This window comes from Gobio gobio (genome assembly GCF_949357685.1).
Source record: "Gobio gobio genome assembly, chromosome: 25".
NCBI classification, from domain to species: Eukaryota; Metazoa; Chordata; class Actinopteri; order Cypriniformes; family Gobionidae; genus Gobio; species Gobio gobio.
The window spans coordinates 21,235,403-21,252,523 of record NC_137121.1 but is presented as its reverse complement, the minus strand read 5'-3'; the positions used below and the strand labels follow the sequence as shown (position 1 = coordinate 21,252,523).

General features: G+C 37.1%; 1 protein-coding gene across 4 annotated transcripts in view; it reads right to left on the bottom strand.

Moving 5' to 3' along the window:
- Positions 1–2,823: 2,823 nt before the first annotated feature.
- Positions 2,824–17,121, bottom strand: part of nptna (neuroplastin a) — a 28,676-nt gene continuing 14,378 nt past the window's right edge. For 3 of the 4 annotated variants that reach the window (XM_079810330.1, XM_079810328.1, XM_079810329.1), the window contains 5 exons: positions 9,966–10,099; positions 8,728–9,001; positions 4,788–4,809; positions 4,524–4,599; positions 2,824–3,772 (listed from right to left, as the gene is read on the bottom strand). In XM_079810330.1, coding sequence (XP_079666456.1) covers positions 4,539–4,599; positions 4,788–4,809; positions 8,728–9,001; positions 9,966–10,099 — 491 coding nt within the window. In that variant the 3' untranslated portion in view covers positions 2,824–3,772; positions 4,524–4,538. Of the gene's footprint in view, positions 3,773–4,523; positions 4,600–4,787; positions 4,810–8,713; positions 9,002–9,965; positions 10,100–17,121 lie in introns of all 4 variants that reach the window. The other variant, XR_013816025.1, reaches the window with a different exon arrangement.

Here is a 17,121-nt window from a genome sequence, read left to right as displayed (position 1 = left end):
AGTTTTGCTGATGATACTTCCTATTCCTTTGTTTTATGCCTGTGGTAATTATGAGTGAAAAATCACGTCATCATTGTGTATCAGACATTGCCACCTTGAGGAATAAAGGTCAATTGAACTTATTGAGTCATTAAAGGGTAACTAAACCCTAAACCAACTTTTTTAGTTAATGATCTGCAAGGCTGGGGCTTTATTAGAGCTGTGCATTGATTCGAGTAAATGTTTTGACATTTGGGTACACACTCAAAAAAAAAACAAAAGGTGCTATATGGCACTAAAAGTGGTTATTTGCCGTAATCTTAGGGGACCACTTTTGGTGCTATATAGCACCATATCTTAACATGTTCTGTATATGGTTGCAGTGCTAAATAGCATCTTAGTCAGCGGTGCTATATAGCACCTCAGCCAAAGAACCGATGAAGAACCACTGAAGAACCACTGAAGAACCACTGAAGAACCACTGAAGAACCACTGAAGCACCAAGATTGGTGCTATACAGCACTTAACCCTCTGGGGTTCTTCGGATCAAAAATGACCCGAAGTGTTTTATAAAAAAAATGTAAAAAATCGTAGCTTCATCGGAATGGTCCGAAACTTGGTGACTTTATTGGTACTTGGTATATGAACACCCAAAAAAATTGGGGACAGGATTTGAAAAATAGTCACACTCAGGACCTTCGGGTCAAAAATGACCCCCATAGGAAATGAATGGGAAATTGGCAAAAATATGAAAATACAGTTTTTTTGTTCATACAATCTACAAATCAGCCAGGATGCAGAAAAAAAGGACTCAACAGTGAAGGGGTGAATCTCTAAAACATGCAAAACAGACAACAAAAACTTCCACATACACACACACACACACACACACACACACACACACACACACACACACACACACACACACACACACACACACACACACACACACACACACACACACACACACACACACACACACACACACACACACACACACACACACACACACACACACACACACACACACACAATTAGCTTTTGGAATGGCATGTGTTAATTTGTGTGTGCGTGTGTTTTTGTGTGTATAAGTGTGTGTGTGTGTGTGTGTGTGTGTGAGTTTTTTTGTCTGTTTTGCACTCTTGATGTTTTAGAGATTAGGACCACCCGAAGGTCCTGAGTGTGACCCATAAATGAAGTACCCCAGAGGGTTAAAAAGGTTCCCCTATGATTATGAGCCAAGAACCACTTTTAGTGCCATATAGCACCTTTTTTTAGAGTGTATAAAGTGTTTTAATTCTACAATATATGGTGTAAAAACGTCTGAGTTCTGCCCTCTTAAGGTTGAAAGGTGGAGAAAAATCCTCTACTTCAAAAGACCGCTCTGTTGCAAAGCTACTGGTGTCACTCCAGTCTCTCCATCTTTGCGAGTCTGACAGCTGTCAATCAATCTGTCACTGCGGGTCTCAGGTGCACGCCCTCGGTTCGTCCCCTCTGTCTCCGCTGGGCTCTGCCCACTTTTCCAGCATTTTTCAAATATTGCCAGTGGGTGGAGTTAGGCTGCGATAAGGGGTTTAGTTACCCTTTAACTTATTGAGATTAAATAATTGGGTAACACTTTATTTTGATAGTCCACTTTAGACATTCTACTAACTATAAGTAACTTTGCAACTACATGTCAACTAACTGTCATTAGAGTATTTGTAGACTGTCTGATTAATATTTACTAAAACTTTATTTTGTTGGTCCCCCAACAGACATTCTACTGACTATAAGTAACTTGGCAACTACAATTCAACTTATTCTACTAACCCGAACCCTAACACCTAACCATAACCTACCAGTCTACTGACAGTCAACTAATACTCTAATGACAGTTAGTTGTGACAAACTAATGACAAAGTTACTTATAGTTAGTAGAATGTTTAAAGTGGACTATCAAAATAAAGTGTAACCAATAATTGTTGTGCAGAAAAAAATATATACTTACACTATTGCATACCTCGGGTCACCTATACACTTGTTACTAAACATTAATTTGAAAACAGAAATTCTTTTATAATTGTGTTTATTTATTCTTGTTATATTGTTTATAATGAATAGATTGAGGAATACAAAGAAGGTTGATGTCTAACAAAAAAAAAAAAAAAAAAAGTGAGCTCAGATCCGGGCCACATCTGATACATGTGGATTCAACGCGTTCCAGATGTGGGCTGGATCTGGGCCGACACTAGTCTGGGTAAAGACTCGAGGTATGCGTTTAAGGGTTAACAGGTTATTTCAAATGTTCGATGTTTACGAGCTGCTTAGTTCATTAAATTGAATGAAAATGAAAAGTGAAATAAAGCAAAATTAATCAATTAATTAAAACAGCATCCATAAAATGATCCCATGATGGGAACAATTCTATATATGAAAAGCCTGACAGAACCCTTTTAGATTCTATATTGAACTTTTTCTTCAAATGAAGACTTCCCATGCAAAAGCCTCTAAAAGCCACTTGGGTCAAAAATGAGATAATACTGAGAAAATGCTCCCTGCACATAGTATACGTTCATCAAATACTTTCACTTCAAACCTGCTAAATCCCAGCCTCAGCCCATTCAGAAGTACCGGTACTTAGGTAGAAATCTATACATAGAAGCCTGACAAAAATGCTAATTTTAAAGAAAAACGTCAGACAGACTTAGAGGCTTTTGCATCTGAAGTCTTCAAATGTCCTTGTTTGCTAGCTTATCGTATAGGATTTTGCATGTGCACAATGATTAATTACAAGAATCAAATTTACATAAACCTGTGTTAAAATAAACAAGGCATCATGTTATAAAAGAGGACAACACATTTGACTTTGGATATTTTAATTGTTAAAAATGAGATGTATTTGCCTTAGTCAATTGAGATAATATTAATTTCTCTTCACATTCTGATTTAGTAGGCCTTTTATATGCGTGGAGCTCATGCAGTGACGTATTAAATAATGCGGATTGTTTTTCATGGTCTGAACAGTGCACTCTGCTAACATATAATATTAAAGCTTAATTATACACAACCAAAAGCTAAAAAGTTCTACTGTATGTATAGATATTGCATAGAATAAAAGCCATGCTGTATACTATGCATACATAAAAAAAGCAATCAGCCATGTAGACTTAAAGAAGATAAGGTACATAAGTATAAAATGAAGTCACTGGTTTGCGAGAATAGTATTTGAAGAGATAAGTGCATCAGTATGAAGAACATTCAGATATCTATAGATATTTCAAGTGATTTCATACATCAATGTACAATACATGTACAAATTAAACATGGCAGGACACATTGCAAAGCCCTTAATTGATTGATAGAATGGTATGCCACCATACCAAATGGTATACAGTAACATGATAATCTGTACAAAACCTGTCATACCAGAATCATGGTGGCATATTTGCGATAAGGTAAAGGCTTGCTTGAACAGAAGTCGTTCATAAATACACAAACAAAAAAAGCCTGTATCAAACGGTAGAATATCTTGCATGCAATTATTATTTTTTTGTACTTTTGCCTGACATGGAAAAAAGTTGACTTGAATAAAAGAGATTCTAAAGAAAACGCAACACAATCATGCAGGAAAATGTTCAGAATCAGGTTCCGTTCTGTTCACACGTCCTCCTCACACCAGATTTATAAGGCATGCCCCGGGTGCTCATTCTCATTCCCGTCTTCCTTTAACTCCTCCACCTTTGATTTGTTTACCAATGCGCTGAACCATTCATGAGTAACGTTCATATGGTCGTGATGTTAATGTCTTTATCTGTAAACGAGAAACAGCAGTGACAAAAGCTGGTTAATAATGCGGGGTTTTCAGAAGAGTTACTGATTGAGAAACGCTTATACAAATTAGCATCGCTTCGTCTGTCTGGGTCCTTGACATTCATTACATGGCTCTCTGGAATACTTGATTCTGATTGGTCAGTCGTGGCATTCGGCGTACAGATTTCTCCAAATATCTGTCATCGTTTATCAGTTGATATCATAATCTCAGATATCTCAAAATTTTTTGTCTTTATTTAGTAATTTTGTAGCCGTGTATGTATATATATATATATATATATATATATATATATATATATATATATATATATATATATATATATATATATATATATATATATATATATATATAAAACGACACAGTATTAAGAATCAAAGGTTCATAAACTTTTGAACGGGGTCATTTTGATAAATTAAGCTATTTTTTTTGTCTTGTGGACTATATTTAAACATCTTTTATGTAAAATATCTTATTCAGGACAATACTTAATAAAAAATAACTTGCATTTTGTATGATCCCTCTTATTTAGTTAGAATTATTCACATTTTCACTGATTCTGCAAGGGGTGTGTAGATGAAATGGAAGACATTTACACATTTTCTGGTAATTTATACATTTTTAAGTGTGGCTTAGTGTCCAAAAAGTTTTTTTTTGCTACTATAACCACAGTTATATAACATTGTTTAGAGTTCAACTGATATAAATATGCTCAGTGTAACTGAATACTCACCTTGTAATGATCTAATCAATTTGTATTTCTCTGACGTAGGTTCTTATCTTTGTGGTTGTTGGTGGAATTAGTTTTCCTTGAAGGTGAGATCATAAAAACGTGTCAGTGTGACTGCCATATGACAATCCAAAATACAATATATACCCGTATAATATGTTTCTTTATACTCTTTACACTCCGTATAAATTACACATCTGCTGACATCACTTATCTAGGACAGTTGCATCATACCAATTCTTATTTAAATGTAAATCTGATACTCACATTGGCCCAGCTGGTTCGTCATCTGAATGGGAAGCAAAACAAGGACAGTTTTAGTTTGAGGCAGCAATGCTTCCAGCTGGCACAATATTCACATTATTGAATGAATGCCGTAGCTAAGTAGCTATAAACAACTCAAGGCCATATTGTCTTTCGATATTTAAGTTATTGTTGCGCAGTAGAATAACACACAACAAAGCTTCGCTCCTTCAGCATTGGTGTGAGTAATTAAATGGCTTTCAGTACAAAAACAGAGAATACAACCATGCAACCGAACCTATATCCCACGACTTCTATATCACTTAAATAGCTCTAAAAGGAATAAAACTTGATGTTACATTCATGCATCATATTTCATGTAATGTATTATGTTAAATATATATATATATATATATATATATATATATATATATATATATATATATATATATATATATATATATATATATATATATATATATATATATATATATATATATATATATATATATAATCTCAATTGCCATTTTTTTAGGAAAGACAATTGAAACGTGAAAATAAAGAAAAGGTAACATCTCATGCTCATGCCAACATGAATATATTTGAAGAGACTCCAGTGAAGAGGGTGTACAGATAAATGAAGGTCATTTGAAGGTTAAACAGCAACAGACAGCATTCTAATAATGTAGGCAAAATAAAAACCCTTTTCATCCTAATTCAAACAAGACATATGCACAAACTAAAGTAAGCCTAAAGGGCGACAGTGAATATGTGCAATGCTGGTAGAGGTTCAATCAAGCTGCATGCAGGTCTTTCACTTACCAGTGTTTAAGGTTGTGCCATTCAGAGAGAAAGAAATGTGTTAACGTTGTTAATTCTTAATGACAGGTACGTCCTCTTACATTAAACTCTAAAAGTGTGATTTAATGGGTAAAATAATATTGCAATGATTCACAAATGACTAGAATGTGCAGTGCAAATAAACAAAATAAAAGCTAAAACTCAATTCATACACCTTATATTGTATTTTTACATTTATATCGGCCCCGTGCACCATAGATTTACAATAAAAACACATTTTTATCAAACAAGACGCATAAATAGGTTGTTTCTGGGTTATTTGAATGGTTATTTGTCGATGGCGATGAAACCAATACCGAGGTAAACCACTAGGTGGCGATGCTGGACAGGACAGGCAACATCCCACTCAACATCACTCACTATATCTGACATAAACTGGCCAGTTCGTTTGGAAAAATCGACTGATACTAATTAAATGTACGAATAATTTCGTCCGAAAGCTACATTATTTGCTTTAAGCGGGCTTTAAACTTAAAAACTGGTCGTTTAGCCTATATAAAGTCACGTCAACAGTGAATTTACTGGCTTGCAACAACACATTCTGTTGGATTGACACGGTCTCGTTTTCCATTGTAGGTGAGCACTAAAGTGGCGTGGGACTACACCTCCACGCGCATCAATAATTCACTGCCCACTACCTACCCATACACCGCAGAGTCATATTTCTCTTGAATATCAGATTAGTGTCCAGATGACCTAACACAGGTGCCCTACAGGAAAAAGAATGATGAGCAGGCCTATGTATGTGTGTGTGTGTTTGGTCTGGATGGCCTCAGACTGAATTATTGAGCAAGGGTCCAGCTTAGGATCAGATAACAAAGTGTTCACGTAAACTTGAGTTAAAGGTCTTGTGACGCAGTGAGAGAAAACTAGGTAAGAACTGTATATGATGTAATCTTACTTTAAATACATATAGCTAGTTTGTAAATAAATATTATAGGCCTACCTACTGTTCAGTAGTTTGGGGTTGGTAAAAGATGTCTCAATGTTTTTGAAACAAGTATCTTATACTCACCAAGGCAGCATTTATTTGATCTAAAATACAGAAAACAGTAATATTGTGAAATAATGTTAAATAATATAGTTTGTATTTATTTTAAAATGTCTTCAGTGTCACATGATCCTTCAGAAATCATTTTAATGTGATGACTTGCTGCTCAAGAAACATTTTTTTATTATTATCAATGTTGAAAACAGTTGTGCTGCATCGGTTTACACTTTTTTTTTTTTGATGAATATTAAGTTCAAGAGAACAGAATTTATTTAAAACAGAAATCTTTTGTAACAGTATAAATGTATTATTTACTGAAACTTGATCTTTTCAATGCCTCTTTGCTGTATTCAGTATTCATTTCTTTCAATAAAAAAAACAAACACTTACTGACCCAAAACTTTTGAACAGTAGTGTAAGTTTATCTTCAGTGGCATCTTTTTTTCTTTTCTTTTTTACTTTATATAATACAGAAATGTGACAATATTTCTTAGTCAATATCTACAGTGTTTACAGTGTAATTCCTAGTAAGAAATTGTTTCCTATATTCCTATATCCTATATTGTAACAATCCAAAAGTATATATCAGTAGTCTAGGTAATATTTATTCACAAATTATATTTATTTACAACACATCCCATACAGTTCTTTCCTAGTTTTCTCTCACTGCGTCACAAGACCTTTAACTCAAGTTTATGGCACAATTTGTTATCTGATCCTGACTTGGGCCCTTAATAATTCAGTCTGAGGCCATCCAGACCAAACACACACATACACTATATTGCCAAAAGGTTTGGGACGCCTAATTCATCCCAAAGGTGTTCTATCGGTTTGAGGTCAGAAATCTGTACAGGCAAGTCAAGTTCCTCCTCACCAAACTCGCTCATCCATGTCTTTATGGACCTTGCTTTGTGTCATGTTGGAACAGGAAGGGGCCATCCCCGAACTGTTCCCACAACGTTGGGAGCATGAAATTATCCAAAATGTCTTGGTATGCTGAAGCATTAAGAGTGCCTTTCACTGGAACTAAGGGGCCAAGCCCAGCCCCTGAAAAACAACCCCACACCATAACCCCCCCTCCACCAAACTTTACACTTGGCACAATGCAGTCAGGCAGGTACCGTTCTCCTGGTAACCACCAAACCCAGACTCAACTGCATCCAATGCTTTGCATTGCACTTGGTGATGTAAGGCTTGGACGCAGCTGCTCGGCCATGGAAACCCATTCCATGAAGCTCTCTACGCACTTTTCTTGAGCTAATCTGAAGGCCACACAAAGTTTGGAGGTCTGTAGCTATTGACTCTGCAGAAAGTTGGCGACTTCTGCGCACTGCGCACCTCAGCATGCACTGACCCCGCTCTGTGATTTTACGTGGCTGAGTTGCTGTTGTTCCCAATTGCGTCCACTTTGTTATAATACCACTAACAGTTGACCGTGGAATATTTAGTAGTGAGGAAATTACATGAATGGACTTATTGCACAGGTGGCAGTAACTTGAATTCACTGAGCTCCTGAGAGCGACCCATTCTTTCACAAATGTTTGTAGAAGCGTCTGCATGCCTAGGTACTTTATTTTATACACCTGTGGCCATGGAAGTGATCGGAACACCTGAATTCAATTATTTGAAGGCGTGTCCCAATACTTTTGGCCATATAGTGTACATACTCTTCTTTCTTTTTCTGTTTGTATTGTATATAGTGGCTTCAAACGTTATTTAAACACTTAAATTACACTTAAAAATGGTGAAATGTCACTGGATTAGATATAAAATACCAAACCAGATGGCATCTGCAAACAAATTCTACTCTATAAGCCATTTTGAACAACATATTTTGAGTTGACATTTTGTTCATTTGTCATTTATACATTTCTTAATATCTTTAGTGTGCAAATGATTATTGGGCACACTGTAGGTATTGGCACTATATTAGGCAAACTGTGGTTGGGACAGTCATGTTTCCGGGACTGGCAAGGAGTCTCAGTAATGCTTTTTTAAATAAAAACATCTTAAATCTCTTCTAATTCAATCTCTTATCAGCTTTTGTAAAATAAATATCAGCCTAACATCGGTAGTTCATATTGAGACAGTAACCCACCCTTTTGAACTCACCATCAGACAAATCATCAGGCTTCTTGCGCTTCTCATAGATGACGATGATCAGCACCAGGATGATGATCTCGGCGAGGACGCCCAGGAGGGGCCACAGGGGGGCCAGGTAGCTCCTGACCCGCAGGACTGATGTCATGGAGGTGGTGCCAATGGTGTTGGTGGCGTTGCACTCGTACTCTCCGGGGTCGGTCGTGAGGTCTAGGTTGATGATGGACAGCTGGGTGTAGCTATCGTTGCTGCTGATGAAGAAGCGGCGAGAGGAGTTGTCGATTTCCTGAGTGATTGATGGAGTGGGAGGAAGAACAGTGACAGATGAGGAGAGGTGAAAGACGGGGGAAGGAAAGCCAGTGATTATATGCTCAAATAGTATTTCTGATTTAAAAAATAATTTTTAATTTAATGATAAATGTTTAAAGATAGCTAAAGTAACAGAAACTACATTTAAAACGATAGTTCAACTTCAAAATGCATCTAAATTATCAACATGATCAAAACTTTGCTGAAAAGTGTTGTGTCTTTTTGCTGTGAAATCTTTACTGATTTTTATAAACGGAATAACTTTTATATTGTTAGTTATATTTCAAGATAAACACTCACTGGAATGAAGCAACTTATGTTTACTTAATATATGTTTTGTATTTAATTTTTTATTAGAAAAATATTTCATATATTTACTCACATATTTAAATGTGATTAATCAAATATGTTACATCAGGCTTGATTTATTTGTACAAAATGTCTCCATCATTATATTGAGCTTTGATCATAAAACTAAGCAATTAAATATCTTACCAAGGCATATTATTGGGAGATATAGTGAAATATGATATTTATAAGCAAGTATTCCTTTATTCTGCTATACTGTTATAAAGACCTCATTGATTTAGATTACATCACAATTTCATCTTACTTATAGGCCATAAAAATATCAGCATCTGCACCAAATTGCTTATTTTGGGCATCTGCATAAAATTGATGTTTGTTCCTCTTCAAGTATGAGCTCCATGTTCTCACTATATCATCCTATATGAGCCGTAAACGCCTGATGCATCAAATATTATTCTCAACAAAAATTACATGCATTAGAACATTAGATTTTCTCCCAAGAATCCATATTCCATATTATACTATTTTATGTCAGGCTTTGCAGAGTTAAAATGACATGAGGGTAAATGAATTTTTTTAATCTACCAAACAGCTTAGATCTTAGATTCACTTCTATGTCAAAATGACCATACCATATTGGCGCCGTTATCAAGTTTACGCCAGGTCCACAGGGGATAAGGATAACCCACGGATTTGCAGTAGAGGACGGCTGTCTCACCCTCATTCTTATTCTCACTGCGCTTGTGTCCCGTGATGTCTGGTGCAGCTATGAGAGGAGAGCAGAAGGACAGTGAGTCCTTCAGTATCAGAACAGATTTCATTGCAGAAACCTTACTAAGCATCTTCAATCACTGTTAGATGTTTTTTCTTATGCCATTTGCAATGTCATTTTGTGTGACGGGGTGTCCAATCCTCCTGCTGGATAGCCACTGTCCTGCTGAGTTCAGCTCCAACCCCAGTTAAAGAGCCCTTATTATGGATTTTTGAAAACTACCTTTCATGTAGTGTGTAACATAGTTCTAAGTGAATGAAAACATCCTGCAAAGTTTTAAATCTGAAAGTGCACCATAAAGTTATTGCCTCTCAAAAGTAAGAGTCGACTCTGAGTCAATTAAACGAATCGAACCCGAGGCGGTTTTTTTAAAATTACACTTTTACACCTGCCGTTTTGCGCATCGGTGTGCACACTCACATTGGCGCCCTTTGTTTAGTCACGAGGCGTTAAACGTCGGCGTTGACCGCGCGCGAAAATCGTCCCGGTGTGAACAGGCCTTAACGTTATTACTTTCTTACTGAAATACTACTGTAAAGCAGCTGTGGGCTGCAGTATTACCTAAAACTGTCTATTAATGCAGATTGTCATTCTTACTACTTTGAGTAAAGATAAAGGATGGAGCAAGATTTGTTTTGCAAACGTTGATGGTTATATCAGCTGGGCTAACGTATGCACTGTTATTTATTCAGTTCTCACATGTGCACCGCTATACATAAGAGTCACACACTTGTTAATGCTGATGGTGAGGAATAACAGTTGGAACATCTCATAATGTACCTCAAACTGAGTAGCATCACTAAGAAATGTCCTGCTCAAGGTTAGGTTGAATAACTAGTTCTTCCGATGTTTCATCATCGATTCAGACTCGTGCTGGGATTGGTGTAAAATCTACGTCATCATTACTGTCTTCACAGTGTGTACTATTGCTGAGCTTTAGGAACAGGAAGCCTCCTGAACGGAGCTGGAGTTCGGTAATGGTAATGGCCGTTTGTTTTCCGAAATATGCGCTATAAGCGGTAGACAAATCACAACAGACTGGTCCATCTGACCAATCAGAGCAGAGTAGCTCACGGAAAGGAGGGATTTAGAGACTGATTAATCCTTCAAGTCGTTTGAGAATCGTTGAACATTGTGGTGATGTGCAATGTACAGGTGATGGTCATATAATTAGAATATCATCAAAAAGTTGATTTATTTTACTAATTCCTTTCAAAAAGTGAAACTTGTATATTGTATTCATTCATTACACACAGACTGATATATTTCAAATGCTTATTTTGTTTAATTTTGATGATTATAACTGACAACTAAGGAAAATCCCAAATTCAGTATCTCAGAAAATTTGAATATTGTGAAATGGTTCAATATTGAAGACACCTGGTGCCACACTCTAATCAGCTAATTAAATCAAAACACCTGCAAAGGCCTTTAAATGGTCTCTCAGTCTAGTTATGTAGGCTACACAATCATGGGGAAGACTGCTGACTTGACAGTTGTCCAAAAGACGACCATTGACATCTTGCACAAGGAGGGCAAGACACAAAAGGTCACTGCAAAAGAGGGTGGCTGTTTACAGAGCTCTGTGTCCAAGCAAATTAATAGAGAGGCGAAGGGAAGGAAAAGATGTGGTAGAAAAAAGTGTACAAGCAATAGGGATAACCTCACCCTGGAGAGGATTGTGGAACAAAAGTGGACTGCAGCTGGAGTCAGTGCTTCAAGAACCACTACGCACAGACATATGCAAGACATGGGTTTCAGCTGTTGCATTCCTTGTGTCAAGCCACTCTTGAACAACAGACAGCGTCAGAAGCGTCTCGCCTGGGCTAAAGACAAAAAGGACTGGTCTGCTGCTGAGCGGTCCAAAGTTATGTTCTCTGATGAAAGTAAATTTTGCATTTCCTTTGGAAATCAGGGTCCCAGAGTCTGGAGGAAGAGAGGAGAGGCACACAATCCACAAGTCCAAAAAGTTTCTTGAGGTCCAGTGTAAAGTTTCCACAGTCAGTGATGGTTTTGGGTGCCATGTCATCTGCTGGTGTTGGTCCACTGTTTTCTGAGGTCCAAGGTCAACGCAGCCGTATACCAGGAAGTTTTAGAGAACTTCATGCTTCCTGCTGCTGACCAACTTTATGGAGATGCAGATTTCATTTTCCAACAGGACTTGCCACCTGCACACAGTGCCAAAGCAACCAGTACCTGGTTTAAGGACCATGGTATCCCTGTTCTTAATTGGCCAGCAAACTTGCCTGACCTTAACCCCATAGAAAATCTATGCAATATTGTGAAGAGGAAGATGCGATATGCCAGACCCAACAATGCAGAAGAGCTGAAGGCCACTATCAGAGCAACCTGGGCTCTCATAACACCTGAGCAGTGCCACAGACTGATCGACTCCATGCCACGCCGCATTGCTGCAGTAATTCAGGCAAAAGGAGCCCCAACTAAGTATTGAGTGTTGCACATGCTCATACTTTTCATGTTCATACTTTTCAGTTGGCCAAGATTTCTAAAAATCCTTTCTTTGTATTGGTCTTAAGAAATATTCTAATTTTCTGAAATACTGAATTTGGGATTTTCCTTAGTTGTCAGTTATAATCATCAAAATTAAAAGAAATAAACATTTGAAATATATCAGTCTGTGTGTAATGAATGAATATAATATACAAGTTTCACTTTTTGAATGGAATTAGTGAAATAAATCAACTTTTTGATGATATTCTAATTATATGACCAGCACCTGTATATTATGAGAAAATTAAAAGTTTTTTTTTCACCTTTGCTGAATGTAAACCTGTTGTTAGAGACCTCCAAAACAAAATTAGGACATTGTAAAATAGTATAATTGGGGCACTTTAAACACACCAGCTAATCAATGTCTTACTAGGCATAGTGTTGAGGCAAGTTGGAGCTAAACTCTACAGGACAGTTGCCCTCCAGGAACATGATTGGAAACCCCTGGCTTAAAGGTAGTGGTGGATCAGGAAATATTAAGAAAATACACCCTGATTTCCCTGACAAATGTGAATCAATCAAGAATTCTCCACAGCAATTTGATGTGCTGCCACACAAGCCGATTTGGATCAAATTCACAAATGGTCTTCTCATTTACATTTATTTATTTGATTACACTTTATTTCGGAGGTCCATTTTTAAACATTCTACTAACGATAAGTAAGTTTGCAACTACATGTCAACTAACTCTCATTAGAGTATTAGTAGACTGTAGAAGACTGTTAGGTTATGCGTTAGGGTTTGGGTTAGTAGGATAAGTTGACATGAGGTTGTTAGCAGATATTAAGCAGACAGTCTACAAATACTCTAATGAGAGTGAAATGTACAGTAGTTGCAAAGTGACTGATAGTTTGTAGGATGTCTAAGCTGGACCATCGAAATAAAGTGTTACCATTTATTTTGCTGACAGTTTTTCCCCCAAAGAGATTTACAATGCATTCAAGCTGATTCAATTCCTCAGGATTCACGCATGTGACTTTGGTGTTGCAAGCACCACGCTTTACCAGGCGAGCTACAGTGAACTTATCGACACATACATTCCCAATTTCAATTCTGAACTTGGTTAGATAAACGTGAAGTGCTGGATTTATTTAAGCGGCACAAAAGACAAATGAATAAGCCTATAGGCCGATATTATTCCAACAAACTATTATGTTGTGGCCAAAAATAAATAACTGTCACACAAAAATTCTATACTATATTGTTTAAATAAATTAAAAATAATATGCTAAAAATCATTAAATGTTACAAATAAGTGTAAGCTTCATATTATAATGTACAGTATGAAAAATTTATGTTAATTTCAATTATTAGTGTTTTCAATGATTAACTTTAATTGAGTGTTAAATGATGAGAAAGGTATTCTAAATACAAATGAGCATGAACAATTAAAATTGACCAATATCTATTCAATATCATAAAATAAATAATGTTTGGGACGCCTGCCTTTGCATGCACATGAACTTTAATTCCATCCCATTCTTAATCCGTAGGGTTTAATATGGAGTTGGCCCACCCTTTGCAGCTATAACAGCTTCAACTCTTCTGAGAAGGCTTTCCACAAGGTTTAGGGGTGTGTTTATAGGAAGTATGAGGTTATGTGGACAGTGTGTTTGTTATTATCTGCTCACCTGTACCTCTGCCTTGTCAGTATAGAAAACTGAAGTAAATATAATTTAACATCCGCTTTTAGCATCGACACCATACACTTCTCAAAACACTTCATCACCACTGACGTGAGAGCGCTTTGTCTAAAACCATTACTTTGAGAGGCGTGAGCTTTTTTTGGCACAGGAATTATAAGAGAAAAGGGCTGGGACTGTTTTAGAGTCAATGGACTATTGAAATATAGCGCACAAAACAGGGGGCAGTTCCTCGCCATAGACCATTAAAAGAAAGGCTGATATACCATCAGGGCCAGAAGACTTCTTTGGGCACATATGTTTGAACAATGAGAGTTCCGTATGAGAAACTGAGTTCTGGATGACCGCCAGAGGCAGTGCTTCACACTGGATATTATCTCTCGTAGCAAATGCACAGATAGAGTCTAATACAAACATGCGCTGACCCTGCTCTGTGATTTTACGTGGCCTACCACTTCGTGGCTGAGTTGCTGTTGTTCCCAACTGCTTCCCAATTGCTGAATTCAATGATTTGGAGGGGTGTCCCAATACTTTTGGCAATATAGTGTGTGTGTGTGTGTGTGTGTGTGTGTGTGTGTGTATATATATATGTATAGAATATTGAGATGTTTAAAATTAAGATAATATATACTACCATTTAAAAGTTTGCTTGGGGTCATTAAGACTTTTGAAAGCAATGAATGATTTCATTAATCAAGGATGGACTAAATGATCATAAGTGACAGTAAAACATTTATAATGTTACACTTTTTTTTTAAATAAATGCAGTTCTTCTGAACTTAATTTTCATCAAAGAATCCTGAAAAACCACAGTTTTCACAAAAATATTAAGCAGCTAAACTGTTTTCAACATTGATAACAATAATAAATGTTTCTTGAGCATCAAATCATCATATTAGAATGATTTCTGAAGGATCATGTGACAATGAAGACTGGAGTAATGATGCTGAAAATTCAGCTTTGCATCACAAGAATATTAATTTTAAAATATATTCAAATAGAAAACCATTATTTTAAATTGTAATATATTTCACAGTATGACTGTTTTACTGTATTTTGATCAAATAAATACAGTGAGCAGAAGAGAATGTCAAAAACATTTAGAAATCTCACTGAGTGCACACTTTAGAACGATATTTGCTTGTCACTGACATATTAAATTGAATTATGTAATATCTCAAAGGACACTTGTATGCACTATGTAAAAATATATACACTGAATATATGAGGCCATAATGAGATGATTCACAATCTCAAAGGTTTAATCACTGAAACCAACAGAGTATTGAAGCATTAGCATCAAAAGAAGGCTATATCATTCATGATATGCCAAGTATTCCCACAAATACGTAAAACATCAACATGTAAATTATTTCCACATTTTGTGATTCAAAAGTCAAATGATGAATCATGACAGGAGCGTTTTTAAAGGTTAATTCAGTCTAAATGACACCAAATACCTCAGTTAAGAGATACAGAGAAAGAGAGACAGATTTACATCCCCACCCCCTCAGACATGCAGGCCACCATCTGGTGCCTGTGAGCTGACCACAGGATAACCAGAAAGAGGTGACCAGAACACGCTTAAACCGCATGGCACTTTACCAGCTGGTGATCTCTAACACACAAACCAAACAGCCTGCTAGCTTTAAAGGCCATTATTAGACACATGATCACAAGGAGAACTGGGCTGGCTGACATTTCGTTTTACACCCATTGCTGACTCGAGGCCTTCGAAATTTCCCAGTAAAAACAAAGCAAAAATGCTATACAGTATTATGATGGAGCCAAACATGAAATAACTATAAAATCTGAATATAAATTTGGAATTCAGGATTTTCATTTATATATTCAGATTTGTATCTACACGCAACACTTTTGTTTTTGCCCCCATTTTTCATGAGCTGAACTCAAAGATCTAAGACTTTTTCTATGTACACAAAAGGCCTATTTCTCTCAAATATTGTTCACAAATATCTAAATCTGTGTTAGTGAGCACTTCTCCTTTGCCGAGGTAATCCGTCCACCTCACAGGTGTGGCATATCAAGATGCTGATTAGACAGCATGATTATTGCACAGGTGTGCCTCAGGCTGGCCACAATAAAAGGCCACTCTAAAATGTGCAGTTTTATCACACAGCACAATGCCACAGATGTCACTAGTTTTGAGGGAGCGTGCAATTGGCTCATTGGCAAATGTTCATTTCTCTACCATAAGCCGTCTCCAAAGGCGTTTCAGAGAATTTGGCAGTACATCCAACCGGCCTCACAACCGCAGACCACGTGTGACCACACCAGCCCAGGACCTCCATATCCAGCATCTCCAACTCCATACTCACCGGACATGTCACCCATTGAGCATGTTTGGGATGCTCTGGACCGGCGTATACGACAATATCCAGCAAATTCGGACAGTCATTGAAGAGGAGTGGATCAACATTCCACAGGCACAATCAACAACCTGATCAACTCTATGCGAAGGAGATGCACTGCACTGCGTGAGGCAAATGGTGGCCACACCAGATACTGACTGGTTTTTGGAACCCCCCGGACCCCCCTAATACAGTAAAACTGCGCATTTTAGAGTGGCCTTTTATTGTGGCCAGCCTAATGCTGCCTTCACGTGCTATTGGAATTATCGTAAATACAAGTTTCCTAGTTAACAATTGGATCATGAACGCCCTCTCAAAGCAAAATTTGAATGCGATGAGCTCGTAATAACGACTTCAAAAGTAGGACATTTCGGATAGCACGTGCAGGCACACCTGTGCAATAATCATGCTGTCTAATCAGCATCTAGATATGCCCGACCTGTAAAGTGGATGGATTATCTCAGCAAAGGAGAAGTGCTCACTAACACAG